General features: G+C 33.4%; 2 protein-coding genes across 2 annotated transcripts; one reads left to right on the top strand and one right to left on the bottom strand.

Annotated features, from left to right (window-relative positions):
* Positions 1 to 3,552: 3,552 nt before the first annotated feature.
* Positions 3,553 to 4,695, top strand: LOC114315483 (uncharacterized). Its single transcript, XM_028262096.2, has one exon. It carries the CDS (start codon positions 3,553 to 3,555, stop codon positions 4,693 to 4,695), a length of 1,143 nt encoding a protein of 380 aa, XP_028117897.2.
* Positions 4,696 to 7,950: 3,255 nt separating this feature from the next.
* Positions 7,951 to 9,704, bottom strand: LOC114315504 (F-box protein AUF2). The gene has a single exon (XM_028262117.2). The coding sequence runs from the start codon at positions 9,504 to 9,506 to the stop codon at positions 8,154 to 8,156; it is 1,353 nt and encodes a 450-aa protein (XP_028117918.2). The 5' UTR covers positions 9,507 to 9,704; the 3' UTR covers positions 7,951 to 8,153.
* Between the last annotated feature and the right edge of the window lie 12,668 nt (positions 9,705 to 22,372).

The raw sequence follows: 22,372 nt of genomic DNA, 5'->3' as shown, positions 1-22,372 counted from the left end.
AGTATTATCGAAAAACTTTAATATTGCGGTGCAAAAATTTTGTGAACCATTTATAAAAAATCAGGACATTCACTAGTAATTAAAGGTTATTATTTTTTAATAATATAATTAACTATATAATTTTGTGCACGTATAAGATCATATGAAAATGTTTGCAAATGACTAGTTGATGAAACCCCTAATTGGATTTAACATCTAATATCAAGTTGTTGACTTTGCAACTGTTTGTTACCATGCCTTTTTAGATGACTAGTATCTCTTGCAGATGCAGCACTAAGGATTGTTTGAGGTGTCCTAAATAAATGCATTTTTTTGTCTTTTTGGACTAAAAAGTTAAGGAAAAAAATATGGATGTTTGGGTTAATTTTTTGACTTTTTACGAAAAAAAATGTGTATTAAAAATTATATAAATAAGTGTGTAGGAGAAGTTAGTGGAGTTGGCGTACAGGTTGGGCAGGGTAGTGGGTTGGTTAGGAGATGGGAAATGATTGTCTCCTTTTCGGGCTTGAATTGAACGGTATTTTTCGGTCCGTGGGGGCCACCACAGGTCCCATTTTGCTAATTGGAACCGTTCAATGTGCAGAACTCGTCGAGTACTATATGCTTGTAAAAAATCACGTTGATTGGATATCGATAACTATCTGATCGTGTTAGTTTTTTTTTGTCAACTGCTAACTATAGCACCATTCATTTTTTATACAAAACTGATTTGATCACGTAGTTAGCGATATCCGATCAATGTGATTTTTTATAGACATATAAGTTCTGGACGAGTTATACACATTGACGGTTCGGATTATCAAAACGGCATCTGTGGTGGACCCTTACAAGCCCAACATTACTGTCCAACTTAGTGATTTTATATATGTAATTTTTTTCCCCTGTTACGGTACTAAAAGGGTCAAGTTAGTCCCCAAAACTGTGTAAAGTTGGTTTGATTAAAATATTATGGATATTAATTTTTTTATATTTTTAATTTGTGAATAGTGATAACTTTTTTACTTTTTTTTGTAACTTTTTGACTTTTTAAATTTTTTGGAACACCCCAAAGGCCTAAGTAAATGTACACAATATTTATATTTTGCTTTAAATATAATTGTACCATTAGGATTATTTATAGATATTTTTTCAAAATGATCTAGATGATGATCCAGCTGTTAGAACATGGATATTAGGTACATTAGAAAGAGAATCAACAGATTCATGTTGTATAGTATATGCATCAATATTGACATGAGTATTAGGAATATTATGATCCATAATAATATAAGTAAAATAATATATAAGAACTAACAATTAATTTAAATAATGAGTAAATAATAATAACTAATCTATGTTAAGAAATAATTAATGTAAAAAATGAGTAACTAATAAATTTAATACGATACAAAAATTAACTTCTTCTGAAAAAGTTTGTTCTTGCACAATTGTAGTTGTTACTTAGGGATAAAATTTCAAAATTAATTGAGAGAGTTGAGAGAGAGAATAGGATATTGAGAGAGATAATTGTTTGTGAAAAATAAAATGAGAAATGAAAGATATTTATAAGAGTTTGGGAAGATAGGGTTAATTTGTAAATAAATAAATAATAAAAAAAAAATTGGCCGTTTGGTGTTGAACGGTCATTTGATTGTTTGAATTAAATTCAAAATTTTTTTTTTGTTGAATTTTGATAGTTGGATATAATAGAGAGCCGTTGGGTTGGGCCGTGACTCGACCTGGCCGCAGTGTGAAATTTTTTTAAGTCAAGTTGAGTTGGGCCGAGCGAACCAGGTTTTAAAATGATGGCTAAAATTCAAGTCCAGAATCTCAAACTGGGCTCAAGGCTGGGCCTAACCGGGTCAGGCTTATGCCAAATCGCAGACAGACTTCGGGTCGTCATAAGTCACGGATTAGTTTTACACCCTTAGGGTGTGTTTGATTGGACGGACTGGAAAAGGGGGGATTAGAATCCATCGGACTTGAGTCCTGGGACTGTGAATCCCCCGGACTATTTGGTCGGATTGGATATGTATCCTGTGTTTGTTTTTTCATGGGATTAGATGTCTGGATAGGACTATTTTCAGTGAATCCAACGTTTGGTTGGACGGACTGGATAGGATAAATGAACAAAAGACTATTTTACCCTTTTCAATTGTTTACTAAGTAATAGCAATATTAAACATATCTTTAATATTTTAATTATTTTTAATTAAATAAATTCGTTTTTTTTAAATTAAATAAATAAATAAATAAAATATCAATAAAATTTGTTTTAAATCATTACTGTATAACAAATCATTATTTTTTTTACATGCAAAACTTTACTGTGTTTGTTTATTTACACAATTAAACATTAAACATACTAATGGTTAAATTTTGTTTAAAGATATTTAAACATACTAATATTGATAAAAAAAATTTGACTGGTACAGATTATTTTTATTTAAACAAATAAAAATTTATTGTTGAAATTAAACATACTAATGGTTAAATGTTTAAATTTTTATTTAAACAATTAACATTGAAATTATTTTGATGTACAGATTATGTTTAAACAATTAACAATTAACAATTAAATAAATGTTGATGTACAGATTATGTTTAAACAATTAACAAATGTTGATGTAATTAACAATTAACAAATGTAGATGTAATCAAATGTTGACGTATTAAAACATAATTTAATAGATGTTAAATAAATATACATGTTGATGTACAGATGTTGAAATAATTTAATAAACATGTTGATGTACAAATGTTTAGATAAAACATAATTTAAATAAATGAAATTATTTATTGTTGAAATTAAACATTTAATTGTTTAAATAAAACATCTATTAAAACATGTATTAAATTTAAATAATGAAATTAAATAAAACATAAACAAAATTTTAAAATAAAACATCAATAAAATATCTATAAAAAATTATTTTAAAAAATTAAATAAATAAAAAATTAATAAAAAGTTAAATAAAATTATTTTATTTTTAAATTGAGACATTTAAATTTTATTAAATTTTATTAAATATAATACATAATTAAATAGTAGAGGGTCAAAATTGTCATTTTTGCATCTAATCCAAACAGTGATTAGTCCCCCCAAAACAATCCCACCCCCCCCCCTAGGATAGGATAGTCCCCCATATGGGGGACATGGAGTCCGGCCGGACATGGAGTCCGCCGGACTAAAAAAAAATCAAACGACGGATAAGGAGGGAGGCCGGACATGGAGTCCAAACAGTGGATAGTCCCCCCCCTTATCCCCTAATCAAACACACCCTTACTCCCTATGTAACCCGAACGAGGCCCGTGTACCGTAGAGGGATCCGTAACCGCCCTAATATTGGATTCGGGTTTTGGGCACAGAGCGAAAACCCTACAAACCTCATGGCCAGTGTTCAGTGTTGATGCCAAAGTCTTGAAACGATTCAACACTATCACAGAGAAACCCTTTGAAAGCTTCTCTATTTTCCCAGGCAAGTCTTCATCTCTAAACTCTCTCTCTTATCTGTGATTGATATTCTTTCTAATACATGTATTAATATATCATCATAAAACCCTTATAAAGAAATGAGTCTACACATGTACAGAAATCTCATCTCATTCTCTTCCAAGAACTCAAACCTTTTGGGTCTCTACAAGCCCCATGTTTCTTTCTCTTTCTCTCTCTTCTGTTCTTCCTCTGAGCGAGATCGACTAAACTCTAGAATTTCCCTATCCGACTACTTGCTTCACAAGCACCAATTCTCTCCCGAAACTGTTTCCAAAGTTTCCTCCCCAGTGAGGTATCTGATAAACCCAGAAAGATCCGATTCGATACTGTTATTTCTCAAGGAGACTGGTTTTTCGAAGACCCATCTCGAGCAATTAATCAAACACTACCCCAGAGTTCTCTCTGCCAATCTTGACCACACCATCAAGCCCAAAATCAAAATATTTCAAGACTTAGGCTTCTCATCCACCGACATTGTCGAAATCATCTCAGCTGATCCGTGGATTCTAATGCGCAGTGCTGATAATCAGCTTGGCCCTTCAATTTTAGCTTTGAAGAGTGTCTTGGGTTCGAATGTAGACGTTTCTAGGGTCTTGAAGATTTCTGGGTGGTTTTTAAAACATGATTTGGGGAAGACTATGATGCCCAATATAGAATTCATGAAGAGCTGTGGAATAAGGCAGTCACAGATGATCAAATATGTGTATAACTTTCCGAGATTTTTCTTGCATAAACCCGAGACTATTAAGGAATTCGTTAAGCGGGTTGATGAGTTTGGCATTGATAGAAGTTCCAAGACTTTTCTTCATGCTATCCGGGCTATTAGTTCAATGACTGTAGAAAATTGGCAACTCAAATTGGAGGTTTTCCGGGGTTTGGGGTTTTCAGAAAATGACATTGTGTCGGTGTTTAGGAGGGCACCTCAGGTGTTTGCTGTGTCAGTAAGGAAAATTAAGGCGGGCACGCAGGTTCTCCTCGGTACGAGGAACTTGGATATCTCATTTATTATTAACCACCCAAATTTGCTTATTTTCAGTGTTGAAAAAAGGCTTAAGCCACGGCTACAGGTTCTGAAGATTTTAGAAAGCAAGAATTTGCTTTTGAAAAAGCCTAGTTTGACAACAATATGTAAGATCTCTGATAAGAAGTTCTTTGAGAAATTTGTGCGCCCTTTTTCAAATGAAGTTGGCAAAATGTACACTCCTAATGTGGTATCATAGACAGCAGAAATATGTGCAATTGGCTGAGATCTTGAGACGCACATGTCCATATGAAGTTCCTTGGGAGATGAATGAACAATCTGACTCAATATGGCCATGTCATGGATTAGCATTTGTAAGCATGCGGAATGGAAGGGATTTTTTCTTCAAGAAGCATCAGTGGTATGTTGATCCTGATATTACTTTAGGTGTATGCACTTTATTTTCTTGTACATCTAGTGATTCTCAAGTACTTAAATCTGAAAACACGTGTTTTGGTTACCCAGATTGTTGTCTCATTTTAAGTGAATTATTATTAATCTTTATTTTTTGTGTCTTGTTTCAATTTAGGCAACAAGTTGTTTGCAACTTTGTTATCCTGTTAACTGCACCAACTTTCCAATTTATTTTTTATATCAATGTATAAGTATTAAAATTAAGCATGTGTACCATGATTTATTTTACTTTTCATTTTTGTTTATCCATTGTGATGTTTCAAAACACTGAATGCCTAACCATTTGTTATTAATATTTTTTTTTCTTCTTTATCATGCATTTAGACTATGGCTTACATTCTAAAGCCCTTCGGACTTCCTATGAAGCTAATAGTGCAGCAATATCTAAAGAAAATATTTGCAGTAAGATTATAATAACTAAAACATATATGCTGCCATATCTTGTCATGGTTGCGTATCATATGAGCTGTCTAAGATGCATTCATATGGCGTAGTTGGCCATTAGCAGTGAATATGAGTTTGGAGTGCATTAGTTCTTAATAGATTTTGACTTTGATGGATTTACATGGTTATGATTTTTCTGTTCAGCAGATCCATGTGAGTTCCCTTTTTCATTCCCTTTGTTTCTGAATTTCCCACCTATGGTATATTTTGACACAATTTTAAGATGAATTTCCCACCTTGAGAGATTGGATTTTACTATTTTCCTCATTAAAATAGCAAAACAGGTTTGTTAAAAAACAAAAGATCTAACATAATGATTCTAAAAATGTGTTATTACATGATCTATTTCAGGAATAATGGACTATCTTGGATATCTCATTGTCCAAAGAAAATTGTTCTTACATTTAGAAGTATCTTAAATTCTGATAGTGTGTTTGTTACCACATTTTAAAGCATATAACGTATCATGTTTCTATTCCCCTTCCTCCTTCTGGAACAATCCAATTTACAAGTAACTGGTAACATAAGTTTGTTTTTACAAATATTCTAATTCAATTGCAATGATGTAGAAAATTGTCTTCGAATGATTTGACAGCTGAAGATACTCATGGGAAAACCTAGCTTGTGAGAGCCTAATGGTCATTCAATTTTATAGTCCCACTTTTGATGGCAATGATGAAGAAAATATTATTTTTATCGAATTCATGAATCCATGCATCTGTAGGATAGGCAGTTTATTAGATAAATGTTATTAAGCGGTAATACCGGCAATTGTAATCCTTAAGCTGGTAGCCAGGTTAATTAGCATAGCGTCTAGCATGAGGCAATTCTTGCGAGCATCTTATATCAAAATATGTGTGCTTCAGAATTTGTTACGAACATTTCCAACAATTTTCTTACATGTATCTTGCTAGTGCTACTTGTGTGTTCAACGAACTCGGTAGCACTGCAAAAACTTATAATAATAAGTCTCTTTGCTCGTCTCTATTTCAAGTTTACGTTTCTTTTCGAAAGAGGGATCTCCTAAATTTGACTAATTTGATCGACATCTACCTTATATTTTATGTCTGAGAATTCTGAAGTTAGATATTTGGTGTACTTCTTTTAGCGTTAAATGCATATCTGAGATCCCATAAAAATTAAGTTTTCTCTTTTTTTCTTATTTGCTAGAAGTACATTATCTCATCTCGACATACTCTACCATACTCTACTAAAATGGTAAAACACCGAACTGCACCACCCTAGGAATTTACTCTCGTGATATTAACCAGGTCTCACAATTGCAATCTCTCACTAATGTACCTTTGGAATTCTTACACGTGCAAGGGTGGTGCCCTACCACCCTAGGATTGTACTCTCGTGATATTAACCAGGTCTCACAATTGCAATCTATCACTAATGTACCTTTGGAATTCTTACACGTGCAAGGGTGGTGCCCTTGTTTCGTGCTGCGAATTGAGTCCTGAGTAGTGGATCCCTGTCTTGACTGTTGTTTATCATCTTGTTCTTTCTCAAAAATGCTTAAAGCTGGAATTACTTGGTCGCAAGTAGCAGGAAGAGAGAGTATAGAAGATGATGATGGCCAATGTTTTTTGGTCATTTTGATCAATTTTGTTAGTTCACTAGATGTGGAAAGCCTTTTACAGGGCAAGGAATTTTTTTTATTTATTTTGGTGGGCAAAAACAGGGCAAGCAATTGAAGAAATACCATTGGGCAGTATAGTATGGTGATTTTCTTTGCATTATGTAGATTACTTTTGAAAAAACATTGGACTGGCTTTGCATATTCTCTTAGCATCTATGAGTGAAGTTGTCCGAGACTTGTGCATCGTTATGTATTATGTAAGAGATGGCTATATTTCATGATATATCATTGATGCTAATGCGAAGATATTATTAGCAATGAGTGAGCTGACATTATTTTAGATAACGTTAATGTTGAATTATTACACCACAGATGAGATGGCTGTATTAATAATTGAGTGGCATGAAGTGGTAGCATCGTGCAAGGCCTTCATACAACTTTTGGAACAAAATAATTACCAAAAAGAAACTAAAAATTAGGGATGAAATTTAACTTGACATTGATAAATTCACGAATTTAGAAATTCATTTCGAACAATTGAACTTTCACAAAGGTGGTGGTTTTCAGTTTAATACAAAAACATGAATTATTAGAAAAATAAAATTTAAAAAAAAAAAAAAAAAAAACATATTTAGTATATATATATTGCAAAGCATATGTAAGTGAATAAATATATGTATGTATAAAGTTTAATGAGTTTCCAGACAAAGTGACTGAAGATACCTACTGGTTGTTGTTGGAGAGTAGGGGGTGGCAAAGTTGGCAAGAGAGGAATAGGAAATGAATTTTATTTTTTAAAAATAATTCTTGTTTCATTATTTTGCAAGAAACAAACACGAAGCAAGAATCAAATTATGAGGGCATCTTTAACAAGAGAGAAATTATTTTAGGCATTTTGCCGTAATCAACTCAAAAACCAGTGTAATCTCTGAATTCGCTCCCATCTTCTACTGATTCAAGGAGTAAAATTTTTGGCAGAGTTTTATTCATCTCCATAAAATACCCAACAAATTTTACTCAAAACGAAGCAAAGATTATATTTATATATACAAATGTTACATTTTGTGTTTTTGCTAATCAGAACAAGAAAATAAACAAGAAGAAGAACAACAAAAAATAAACAGCTATGGAAAATCATCAACATTCTCAGTAAATATTGAACCACCACCACGGCCACCGCCACCGCCACCGAGTGAGTTCAGTTCGAGCGCTGACTAGAATGAGTTCATTTCGAGGAGGTAACTAGGGCTCTTGAGCAGCTTCTCCACAGCCTCCCCATAAACTCCTTCAAATGCTCCATTAGCCAAACAGGCGTTACCACTCTGCTCATCCGCCTCCGTTTCCGCTTCACGGGTTGCTGTTGTTGCAGGCCTCACCACCACAAGCGTAGCTCCTTCCATCAAAACACCGCCGGAAAGCTCAAGCCTCTGCTCGTGCCTCATCCTCATTCTCACCGCCGGCACCGTCGTCCTGTTATTCCTCCACCACACTCCATTCCCATTCCCATTCCTGCATACTTGTCCTTCCTCCTCTTCTTCCTCGCACTTGTCTCTACACTCCCTCAACCCCTCTTTCTCCATCACCACCGTCCCTTCCTCTTCTCTATCCCTCGCCACCAACCTCTCCATCTCCCCATGCTCTTTCACCACCTCCTTCATCATATAGTGCCTCGCCGACGCCGCTATCAACGCGCTTATCGTCCACACCACCCTCATCTTCAACCCTCCTCCTCCTCCCCCCAAATCCACCTCCCTACCACCTCCGCGACGGAACCCGAGAATAACGCAGCTCCTCAGGGTCTTCCCGAACTCCGCCCTCCACCTGATCACTGCCCCCTTCTCCAACCTCAGATCGCCGGAGGGAAGCTCGATGTCCAGCTCCCGGATCCCCTCGAACCCGCGGAGAATCTGGGTCGGGGAATTCTGGGATCGGGTCGGTTCGGGAAGGGGTTTGGGGGAAACGAGATCGTGAAGTGACTTGAAGATGGATCTGAAGAAGGTGAGGAAGAAGGGGTCGTCGTCGTCGGAATCGGAGGAGGCGGATACGACCCGGTCAACCTTGAGAAGTAGGGTATCGGTTTGAGGGACGAGCGAGTTGAATCGTCTCGAAACGGCTCGGCATCGGAGAAGGGTTTTGATGTCGGAGATGTTGTTGAAGATGAGGAGAACCAGCGAGTCCGGAACTCGATCGAAGCAGTCATCGTCGAGTCGTCTTTGGTGGGATTGCTGAGGCGGCTGCTCTGTGAGTGAAAGCATAGCTTGAAGATTGCTTGGAATCTCTGATAAAACAATGGGGAAATTGAAAGATAAAGAGAGAGCTGTGATATGAATATGATATGAAAGAAAGAAGGGGAAAATAATGGTTAAAAAAAATAAAAAAATAAAAATGAAGAGGATTTGAGGGGATCGAAGATCAGAGAGAGGTTTGACCGTTGACCAGTTGATGTGTGGGGCCTGCAATTTCTTCATTGGAAAGAAGCCGGCAAGGCAATTATGGAATGAAATGTTCGCTCGTAGTGATGCTATTGCTATCACCACACCACTCCGCTGTATAATATTCAAGAGCATCTCTGATGGAGTTGCTATTCATGATTTTAAAAATTGGATCGGAACGGTTGGTTTAACCGATTGAATTGTCGATTAGTCGGAGTTTCGATTTAGATATACCAACTGAACCAGTCATAATGGAAAATCGGCCTATTACCAGAAGAACTGGAAAAATCGGCGGTCGAATCGTCGAACCGGTTGACCCGGTTCCGGTTCACCGGGTTGTGAAAATGAATTTTTTGTTTTTTGTTTTTTGTTTTTTTATTCTTTCTTTCTTTTCTCTTTCTTTCTTATTATATATATATATATATATATATATATATATAATATAATATAAGAATATAAGAAAACTTTAATTTGAAACTCTTTTTCAAGATTCTCCTCTTGCGAGGAATCTCATTAAGAGCTTGATGAAATTATTGTGAAAGTGTTCATCTATTTACAAGAAAAAAATTCTTTCAAAAAGACTCAAGAAATCTATATGGGATTTAATTAAATGTATTGGAGGGAATATTGAAATTTTGATATCCCTCTAAAACTTTTGCTCTTCTTTCAATCAAATTATTTGAATTAAAATCATATGGCGGGAATATTAAATATTTGATTTCATCTTTCAAAATTGAAATTAATAATATTTTAAAATATATTATTATATTTTTCAGTAAAAAAAATATTAGGACAAATATTTAAGATAATTTAATATTTTTAATTTATAATTTTATTACTTATATTTTTATTTAAATATAATTTTAATATATTTATTACGTCACGTTTCGATTTCGGTTCAACTCGACGGTTGAACCGGTGACCCGTCCACCCGATCCCTTTTCCGGTTTGCTCACCGGTCCGATTTTTAAAACATTACTGCTATTTCACTTGTCAAAGATGGCAGATGCCATATGTGTTCTCAAATATGGCAAGTAAAATAGCAGCTCCCAAGTTTGCCAAATCAGCAAAAATGAACAGCAATTTGGCACCAAATTCAGTTGAAAACAACAGAATTTAAGCAATAAGGAACCCAACAAATTCAGAATCAAAGCCAGTTTATACAAATTTTTTTTGCCAAATTCACAAAATCATTTATCACCAAATCATTTTTCAGAATCATTTTTTTTTAATCATTTATCACCAAATCAGTTGATGCAAATTGGAGTGTAAAAATCAGATGGATTTTATGACAATAAACCAAACCAAAATCAGATGGATGTTCTTTGAAGATCAAAATAAATATCAAAATAAAATAAATGGATGAACAAAAATAGTTGGATCAACAAAAATTAAACCAAAAATCAAAATAAATAATTACAAAAAATCGGAGAGCACATACCTGAGTTGTTTGAAGATTTGGAGATGCTTGAGTTCTTTGAAGATCCGGTTTGAAGCCATCGCGAGACCTGAGTCTGAAAAATCACGACCACCTCCACATTAATAACCAAAAAAATAAATGGAGAGCAAGAGAGAGAGAGACAGATAGAAGAGTACAGAGATCGAAGCGTACAGAGATCGGTGAAAAGAGAGAAGACAGTGCGAGAGTGAGAGAGCGAGATCGGTTTGAGGAGAGGGAAGACACTGCGAGAATAAGAGAGAGAGAGAGATCGGTTTGAGGAGAGTGAGAGGAAAGACAGTGTGATCAGAGTGAAAAGAAGGTTGAAAGATTCTCAGTGTGATGAGAGTGAGAGGAGAGGGTTGGATGAGAGATCGGTTTGCGGAGAGTGAGAGGGATGATTCTCAGTGTGATGAGAGTGAGGGGAGAGAGTCGGATGAGAGATCAGCTTGAGGAGACTAAGAGAGATGATTCTCAGTGTGATGAGAGTGAGAGGAGAGGGTTGGATGATTCTAGAGAATCATCTCAGCCATTGAACATTTTAGATGTGGACGGTTGTGATCTCTCATTCTTCCCTTAAAATAGCCGATGTGTTTTTTTTTTTTTTAAAAAAAAATTCAATAAACAGTTGTCTTCAAACGGCTATTTTTTTTTCTAATGGTAATATTTCGAATTTCTATAAATAAAAACTCTCCATGTCAAGTTTTTTAAATTCAATAAACAACTATTTTTTTTTGAATATTTTTTACAAAATAATGTAATATTATTTTCGCAATGTATAATGTTAACTAATTTTTAGTATAATTTAACTTTTTGGTGGGGTGAATTATATTATATGTTGACTAATTATATTTAATTTTTTTTTTTCCAATTTTTCAATTTTTTTTTATTTGTTATATTTGTTAAGTTGGGAATAATATAAATATATAATTTTTTTTACAAATAGGTAAAAAAAGTCATAAAAGACAAAAAATAAACAAAAATAAAATTACAAAAAAACTTATATCCAAACAACACCTACAAATTTAGAGAGAAAATTGGTTGAGATTTGCTAAAATAGTAAATGACCATTGGAGCACCATTGCTATAATTTGGCAAAATAACATTATTTATTGTCAAATTATAACAATAGCAATGACATTATAGCAATAATGGTTGGAGATGCTCTAAGAGCATTTACAATGGAACTCTCAAAACACTTGTTAAAATTATAATTCAGTAATAATGATAAAAAGTGAGTCTCTAATGGCTTGTTATTTTACTTGTCAAAGATGACATATGTTATATTTGTTCTCAAATTTGACAAGTAAAATAACAATTGCCAAACATGCTACATCTGCAAATATGAACAGATTTGTAGCTTCAAATTTAGTTGAAAAAACAGAATTGAAACAATAGAAAACCAAGTAATTTTTCAAATTTAATTTTTCTAATTGAATTATATTTTATTTTTTTTCTATTTTTTTTATTTTTTATATTTGTCTAGTCGAGAATAATATAAATATATAATTTTTTTTACAAATAGTTAAAAAAATGTCATAAGAGACAAAAAATTATACAAAAATAAAATTACAAAAAAATCTATATACAAATAACACCTACAAACTTGGAGAGAAGGTTGAGAATTGCCAAAATAGCAAAGGACCATTGGACCACCATTGTTATAATTTGACAAAATGACACTATTCATTGCCAAATTATAGCAATAATAATGGTATTATAGCAACAACCATTGGAGATGCTCTAAGAAATAGGCTCCGTTTGGTGCAGCTGTGTAAAAGTAATTATAAATTATAATTTAATATATTATAGATTATAGTTTTAAATATAAGCTGTTAATCTATTTAGTTTAGTTGTGGAATTATTAATTTAATTAACAGAATAGTATTTATTTGAATAAGTTGTAAAATAATTTTTTGTCGTGTAATATTTTTTTTGCCTTTATAATTTTTTTTTTTCATTTTCTTCACTTTTAATCTAAAAAAAAAAATTTATTTCATTAATGAAAATTAATATAATTACTATCCATTAATATAAAAATCGATGCATTTCATCACAACAATTGTTATTTCATTTTTTTTGTTTCATTTTATAAAAGTTATTTCATTAATATCAATTAGCAACAATTTGTTTTTTCTTTTTTTAATTACAATACCAAAGAATTTTATAACGATATAAAATTCTTTTAATAGAAGTTATTTAATTGAAATACATTTATATCAATATTAATTGAAATAAATTGTGCAATTTATTTCTTTATTTAAATTGTGCAATTGTGCAATTTATATCAATATTAATTGTGAAATAAATTGTGAAATTTATTTAATGGATATAAATTGCAGAATTTATTTCAATTAATATTTTTTTCATTTTTTTTATTACAATTATGCAAAACCCTAGCCACCGTCGGTGGCTTACAAGAAACCCTAGTCGACGCCCCCTTCTTCTTCTCCTCATTCTCCTCCTCATCCCACCGTTAGAAACCCCTTGCAAAACCCTAGCCGTAATAGTGAAGAGAGAAACAGAGAGAGAGAACGTTCAAGCTCGTTCTCTCCTGCGATCGCAAAGAGAGAGGGAGAGTCAGATCATCACGCCGTTGATTGTCATCATTATCGTCACCATTTCAGATCGTGATGTGGTTTCATATCATGAGAGAGGGAGAGAGAGAGAGAGCTCTGGTTCACGCCGAAAATCGCCTCTTACGCTCTCTTTCTCTCTCTTTGAAGAAGTGAACAGTGTTTGGTTATGCATTTATATATTGGTTTTTTGGTAATATTTGAAGTATATGAGGGGCATTTAAGTCATTACACTCCTCAAAACTCAGCTATCCACTTAAGCTATTTCTGTAATCAGCTCTCAACTAGCTTAAAGATTTAAGCTGAAAATCACTTAAAAAAAGCTATAATCCATCTTTGAAAAGCTATATCAAACACTCCAAAATCACTTATTTTAAGCTATAAGTGGATTTAAGCTGAAAATAAGCTCTACTAAACAGGCACAGAGAAAGGCTTGACGGATTGGATTAGATTGGTTTATCCTATTTTTGTAATTTATGTATAGATAATTTATTTATAATAAAATTCAGAATTACTTGACGAATATAGCCCTGGTTTGGTATGGGCTATTATGTTAGAATAATCACAAAAAGAAAAAAATTAATTAAAAAGTCAATAAGATAAAATGTCATATCCAAATTATAATCATTTTATTTTTTCTCTCATAAAAATCCAGGCTTTGGGAAGTAAGTTAAAAATTAAAAAATTTAAAAAAATTAAAAAAATTGTAACATATTTAAATATTAAAATATTTAAAATCTTAACAAAATTAAAATATTTTTAAAATATTTAAAAAATTAAAATATTGATTTGAATTGAGTTTTGAAAAGAGTTTTGAATTATGTGTTTGGTTATGAGTTTTGAAAAGTAATGATTATATTTTAAATTGAATTTTGAGAAATGGGTGTAGAATTATGATTTGAAAATTCAAAACAAACACCACACCCAAATCAATGGGTGGAATTATAATTTGAGAGGCTTACCAAACGAAGCCTAACTTTTTAGCTTTTTTGAAAAATGTGTAAAAAAGTAAAGCTGTTAGCACCATAAATCTGTAATTTTTATTATTATTTATATAATTGTAGGACACGTGGCATCCGCTTATTCATTTGGAAGTTAAAAGAAGTTATAGAGATAATGAAGAATATGAAGGACAAAGTGGATGAGTGGGAGGACAAAGTGGATGAGTGGAAGGACACATGGCAAGACAAGATTGAAGATGGAAAAAATGGGTAGTTACTAAGTAGTTATTACTGTATTTTTTCTTCTATAAATAGCCATTAATGGCTACATTGTAAATAGATTCAGAACTTAATCAAAGACAATTGATTTCAATATTTCTTATCATTTTCCTTATCTTAGGAGTAGTTTAATATAGATTTATATTTCGAAACATTTATTTTCGGCATTTCCATTTCGAAGCATTTTATGCACTTTCTTTTCGAAACATAGGAGTAGAGGTAAGTAATTATTACTTCGAATGTTCATTCAATCATCTTTCTCCGTCCCTTTTTCTTCTTTTACTTTTTTTTTTTCTCTACACTTGGCAAATTTGAAGTCCTCTTCGTTGAGGTAAAAGAACCGTCAACACAATCGCTTGATAATTGGCTTGAATTTAATCTGTAAGAATTTTTCAATCCTTGCTGGCACGCTCGCATTTATGATATTTTCCTTCGTAGGAAAAATAAGCCAACAATTTTTGGCACGCCCAGTGGGGCAGCCAAGTGTAAGAAATGACAAACTATTTGGATTTCGCCATTCGAACTTGTCAATATGAAATATATTGGCGTGAAAGAGAAATTTTGGATCTTCAATAAGAGATCCATTTTCTTGATGAAATAAACTTTCATCCCTTACAATATTATTTGGTGGAAGAAAAAAGACACCATTTAATTGGAGAAATTCATCAACTTGATATGGAAATTCGCCAATGGAATGATGAGTTATCAACTCTTACTACCAAGTTTTTAACTGAGGCTCTAATGGCCGGAATTGGTGAGTTTTTTCAAAATTTTTCCATGGTTAAAAATAGCAAAAGCAAAGAGTTGATTTCATCAATGGCTCGGGGGGTTCAAGAGTCCGTTCTAAAAGAGCCAAATTATGAAATTAACACAACGAAAGAGTATGTTCTTGAGCCAAATTTGGCTAAGAATGATGTTCCATGTATGACTCGAGAGGTCCAAAAACCAAATTTTAGAGAGTCAAGTTATGGAAATAACACATCTATGGGTGATTTTCATAAGCCATTAATGGCTAACATGGAAAAACAACCTACTCTGCCAAATAATTATGAAAACCTATTCGGCAAAAGTCATGTTTTTAAAACAAACATGGTCAAGAATAATGAACAAGCCACTGTTCATGAATTCAAAATTTTTGACATTTTTCAAAATGTCAAAAAGTATGAATTTTCATGGTCACACCATACCATGACTTTTAGTGTTCAAAATCTTTTTTGGATTTGTGGTTCACATCAAAATATAATTTTGATGATGTGGCTAATAAAATTAACAAATTGTTCTTATGAGTTCGAAGCACTAAGAACAAGGGATGACCATTTAAAATGCATGAATTTGGCTAGAAAAAGCCTGTGCATTTAAATAAATGGTTGAGAATGGCTTATCTTTTCAAATTGATGGCCAGTTGTTTGTATGTACACAATCAAAGCATCGAAGATACATTCGAAGCATCAAGAATTGTTTCAAAGGTTTATTACTTCCCATTCGAAGCTGTATAAAGTTTGAAGATACATTCGAAACATCAAGAGTTGTTTCGAAGGTTGATTACTTCACCTTCGAAACTATATAAAGCTTTGAAAACTTTCGAAATGTGTACATCTATTCAAATATATGTAAAATGACAATTAATTAGTTGTCGAATAATGCCTGTTTTTGGCATGATAAGTTGGTTCGAAGAACAACAGTTTTAGTGTCTTCGAAGAATTAATAACTGGTTCGAAGCACAAAATTAATATTTTCATTAATTATGTATGAACCAGAACATACAAAACGTGAATAACTACAATGTTGGCCAAAAGCTGCTTCGAAGGCTCTTTTGCCATAATTTTGTAAGCTCCGAAGCACTCCATCTTGTATTAACAGCTTCGAAGAAACAATAATGGTGGTTGTGAACCTTCGAAACTTTGCCGAGTATTTCTAAGGATGTATTGTCCTTTGTCGGCACTTTCAACCTTCGAAAGATGATTTTGGTCCTTTGTACCACCTTCGAAACTTGTTACTAGTCCGTAATAGCTAGCATTCGAGACATCTAGTCATAATGTCATACTCATTCGAAACACTTCATTGGTGCTATTATATCATTCGAAACACTTTGTTGATATTATTCGAAGCATTTTATTGCTTAGATTAGTCATGTGCTTGGTTCGGCCCTTCAAAAATTCAAGTAAACATCATTTTTAAGGGTCGCGGGGGGTAATGTTAGCACCATAAATCTGTAATTTTTATTATTATTTATTATTTATATAATTACAGAACACGTGGCATCCTCTTATTCATTTAGAAGTTAAAAGAAGTTATAGAGATAATGGAGAATATGAAGGATAAAGTGGATGAGTGGGAGGACAAAGTAGATGAGTGGAAGGACACATGGCAAGACAAGAATGAAGATAGAAGAAATGGGTAGTTACTAAGTAGTTATTGCTGTATTTTTTCTTCTATAAATAGCCATTAATGGCTACATTGTAAATAGATCCAGAACTTGAATCAAAGACAATTGATTTCAATATTTCCTGTCATTTTCCTTATCTTAGGAGTAGTTTAACATAGATTTATATTTTGAAACATTTATTTTCAGCATTTCCATTTCGAAGTATTTTATGCACTTTCTTTTCGAAGCATAGGAGTAGAGGTAAGTAATTATTACTCCGATTGTTCACTCAATCATCTTTCTTCGTCCCTCTTTCTTATTTTACTTTTTCTTTTCTCTACACTTGGCAAATTTGAAGTCCTCTTTGTTGAGGCAAAAGAACCGTCAACACAATCGCTTGATAATTGGCTTGAATTTAATCTGTAAGGATTTTTCAATCCTTGCTGGCACGCTCACATTTATGATATTTTCCTTCGTAGGAAAAATAAGCCAACAAAAGCGGTGATGTGTCCTAAAAGAGGTTAAAAGTAAAAAAAAAAGGCCAAAATAGTAAAAAATCTAACTCACTTCCCAAACAAAGCCATAATGAGGAAAATGATACATAAGTTCACTTTCTAGATCCAATAACGATGTGTCAATAAAATTTTTGGTTGATAATTAAAGAATAAATGTGTGTGTGTGTATGTGTGTGTGTGTGTGTGAGAGAGAGAGAGAGAGAGAGAGAGAGTTGACTAAGTTGCCGTTTGGCAAGTGAGTTGGGACTAAAAAAATATAAAAAGATAAAATAAATAAATAAAACAAAATATCATATATAAACCATAATTATTTCACTTTTTATTTCATAAAAAATAAAAATAAAAGTCAATTTGTTTTTTTTCTTTTCCAAATGAATCTAATTTAACCAAGCTAATCAGTCAAAAAGTCAAAAAATCAGACTAAAATAGTTCTTTTCAAACAAATCTAGTGCCACATTATTAGGTCTAAAAAAATGAGTCTAATTATTTAATCTGAATAGCAATACTCATATAATAATTTGATTTCCTTATATATGTTTTTGAAAAAAGTAAACTTTTAATTTTTAAAAAATTATATTATTACAATTATAGAATTAATTCGATTTATTTATAAAGGGCAAATTCTACTAACAGTTTCTGTAATTTGGGACTTGTGTCAGTTTGATCTCTGAACTTCAATTGTGATACATTTGACATTAAATTTTGAATATTGTTTTAAATAAGAACGATTAAAGACACTGTTACTCCAATTCAATAGCAAAATCGTCAAATTGATAAAATATAAATTAGTTTGACAAAAATAAATGTCAAAAAATTATTTTTTAATTTTTAAAAATTATTTCTACCCATCAAAGACAAAATTATATAAAAATGATAAATCTTTTACATTTTTATTTTTTTACCAAATTAATTTTTAGTATGTATTTGAATAATGATCATGTAATGTGTAGTTGTTTTTGTTGATATTTTTGGATGTCTATTATGTAATAGATGGTTGTATTTGTTGTTAACGGATATTTTTAAATGGTTATCATATAATGGATGATTATTAAGTTTTTAATGTGTAATTGATCTGTTTAATATATGAAATGTTTTTTAGTTTTTGATTTTCTGAGTTAATAGATTGGTTTAATAATAATTTCAAAGTTGTTGCTATGTTTAATTTTTGAAAAAAATAGAAACTAATTTAATGAAAAAAAATATCAAAAAAAAATTATTTTAAAAAATTATTTCTACCTTTCTGTATGAATATAAAAAAATACCGTATTTGATGACAAAGAAATCCAATGAAGAAGATGATCAACGCCACCTCACGATCGCTACCTGCAAGACAAAACACCCACAGCCGTAGCTGGGGGCCCTCCGACGCCCAAGTCAATCCTTTAATATTATCGAAATATTTAATAGACTAATTCACAGAAAGAAATTGCATACCTCAACCCATGAGGGTGTTGCCTATTTATAATATCCAGTGACTTACTTAGCAAGTGGTGTGAATATTTCAAAAGTCTTATCCCAAACAATCTTTGGTTGCTCATGATTTCTATATCAATAAGATTTTACATCTTAATGAGTTTTGCATGACATAAGAATTGGACAACTGTCATTCATGTGATAATCCATAACCATACTGTAGACGCACCCTTGGGTCTCATGCTATAGTTCGGACTCAAATGTCACAGTTCTTAATCTAATCTCACAATGTGCGATGTGGGATTGATAAATCACCAAAGAGTCCAAATCCGGCAAATCGTTTTGGAAAACTGATTTTTAAGAAAGAAGTGCCAAACATGGACTGCTTTGCTAGATACAGAGTCGCCACCTAAATGTGTATTTTGGGAGAATTTAGGAAACCCTGACTCGTGCCTAAGGCCACGTGTCCATCATCGCCAAAGTTGCCTCGGCTCGGAAACTTGGGTACGAGAGGGGAAGGTCATCAATGAGCACCCCCGCTCGCTCGATCAAAGATCAACCTGTACTAAGCATGATATCTTGTTTTTGAAAACATATGCGTTCTTATTTCGGTTATTAGCTAGAATTTACTATGTGATGCGCACAATACACAAGTATAGATTAGATCGCCTAATTTGAAACAAAGCATTGCATTTTCGTTTATTTGGAAATGGTTTGAAGTTTGCTACTCGCAAGTAGGCTAAAACACGGATTTCAATGAATTATTCCAATTCAAGCAATCCAACCTTCACCCACAGGCATTCAGGCAGTTATATCACATAAGCAATTAGCCTCTTGGCAAGTATGTTGTCATGTTAACACTTACATACATGCAAGATGCTAAAGCATAAACACTCATAGTGTGCTCTGAGCCAAAACAAGAAATTAGTTAGAAATCATGCATGATCCTAGTTCATGTTAAAATGGCTAATGCATCGCATGCAAAGTGCAACTAGAATAGGCTCGGCTAATCTAAAATGGCATATGAGATGCGACAATTCGATACATGTATTCAAGTAGGAATTGAAATACAATGCAGTTAGTATGATGCGCCGAGCACGGCACAGGCATTCAGGCAGTTATATCACATAAGCAATTAGCCTCTTGGCAAGTATGTTGTCATGTTAACACTTACATACATGCAAGATGCTAAAGCATAAACACTCATAGTGTGCTCTGAGCCAAAACAAGAAATTAGTTAGAAATCATGCATGATCCTAGTTCATGTTAAAATGGCTAATGCATCGCATGCAAAGTGCAACTAGAATAGGCTCGGCTAATCTAAAATGGCATATGAGATGCGACAATTCGATACATGTATTCAAGTAGGAATTGAAATACAATGCAGTTAGTATGATGCGCCGAGCACGGTGCATACAATACAGATAAATGGTGCAAACATGCATAACATAAGGATGTTAAATGAAATATGCCCTAAAACTAACCATCGTAAGCGGTTAAGTAAAAGAGAGAAAGACGTGGGGTTGGAAAACATCATCACACACACGCACGCTTATTACATAATTGCGCCCTCTCGACGAAAGGACCGAAAGAATAATACAAATTATCTAATTAACTAACGAACAAGCTAACTAATTATTACACAACACTTAACTAATTAAACAAATTAATTAAGCTATGAAAACAGTAAAACAGCCTCGGGAAAAAGGATGCATGCATGCTCGGTCGGCTTCGCTTGGAAATCCGTCGCCATGCCACATGTTACCTCTGTTTGCACTGCTTTGCACCTTTGAAAACTGCAAAAGTCTCAAGGATGCTTCTGAACCACTCCCTGAGTGTTGTGGGAGGTCATCGACCAAAAGATAGGGTCATCGGCCAAGGAAAACTGGTCATCGACCAAATATAAGGCTCTCGGCCAAGTGTTTGTTGCCGATCGGCACTGAATGTGGTCGATCGACCATCTCTTCCTGTGAAAAGCTCATGTTGCTGCAGTAGAGGACAAACAGAGCATGGCAATAAATTTACAAGACAATGTATGCACAACCACCCTCCCTATCATGTCATGAGCTCAAGGGAGTATGGTTCTCGACCCTTAGGCCACCAATCACGTATTTCAATGCATGATGGCCAAATGAGCCATGTATAAAATTCAATATCAAATGAAATGCACAAAAACACATAGGGGGCCCCAACATCTATCATGTTTGATCAAGAGGCAAGGGATGCACACACAATGCAATGCAAACATGCAAGCATGATGCAAGCAACTCAAGCATGCAACAAGTATGCAACAAGATCATGCAATGCACCTAATATGCAATAGACATACAACCTAAACATGTGAAGATACATGGCATGCAACAACATGCAAAATGAAGCAAGCATGCAACAACATGCAAGACAAGCATGCAACAACATACAAAGATGGACTTAAACTAAAGTGAACAACTCTTAAACATGCCCAAATTAATGGCCAAAGTCATGAATTGGAAGCATGAAAATGCAAAGCAAATATGCACATGTGAATGGTCCAACACCTAGGCATTGGAGGGCAACTTTCAAGAGCATTTAAAAGAGGACAAACATGGACATGTGACATACATTGTAAGCTCTGAAATCATGTTAGGAAATGTGCCAAACCAACCAAACAAAACAAGCAAATCATACAAGAAGGCTCAAGGCTTAAGGCTAGCCAAGGGGTTCAAACCAAGGCTATATGAAACATGATGTAAATGGCCAAAGTGAAACAAAACAGTCCTAAAACATGCCAAAATAAGCCTAAAACATGCAAGGAATGAGGCCAAAACATGTTAGAATAAACGGCCGAAAGCATGAGACATGCAAGGCTACAAAAGAGGTGTTACACTACACCTATCAAAACCAAATATGGCATGATTTAAGTAACCAAAATCAGAGTTATGGCACATTAGAACAAGACCAAAAATACATTGAAATGGCATCCTAGAGGCCTAAACATGGAGGCATACACAATGGTCCATTCATGAGGCATAAGACATCAACTCTTTAAAACATTAAAGGAGTGATAAGTGTAAGAATATGAGCATACTATATGGACTGAAATAACATAACAAGTAATGCCAAATCACTGAAATGACCCAAGTAAAGCATGTTAGTGACTTGGACACTCAAAGCTAACAAGCTAGATTACATGGTAGCTATACAAAACAATGCAAGCATGACTAAGACAAGGCAAAATAGAGCTCTAGCATGGTAAAACAAGGCTAAAAGTTTTATGGAGTTAAGCCAAAATCATGCTAAAATGACATGTTACAACATGATGCATGTTGAGGCAAACAAGAAGATTGTAAGACAAGTATATGAAGCATATAAGAGGCCATCAAACCAACTTGAAACAGAGGTATATTATGGCAAAACAAAGCCTAATACACACTGAAATGAAGCTAAAACAAGCTAAGCATACAAGCCACCAACATAAGCCATTTATGTAAGCAT

This window comes from Camellia sinensis, chromosome 3 (genome assembly GCF_055761805.1).
Source record: "Camellia sinensis isolate YWXY chromosome 3, ASM5576180v1, whole genome shotgun sequence".
Classification (NCBI taxonomy): Eukaryota; Viridiplantae; Streptophyta; class Magnoliopsida; order Ericales; family Theaceae; genus Camellia; species Camellia sinensis.
The sequence above is the reverse complement of the archived record's forward strand: the minus strand, read 5'-3'. Positions and strand labels throughout refer to the sequence as shown.

Bases quoted from the DNA above. Each gene is read 5' to 3' on its own strand.
- LOC114315483 (XM_028262096.2), top strand. From the start codon at position 3,553: ATGAGTCTACACATGTACAGAAATCTCATCTCATTCTCTTCCAAGAAC.
- LOC114315504 (XM_028262117.2), bottom strand. From the start codon at position 9,506: ATGCTCTTGAATATTATACAGCGGAGTGGTGTGGTGATAGCAATAGCA.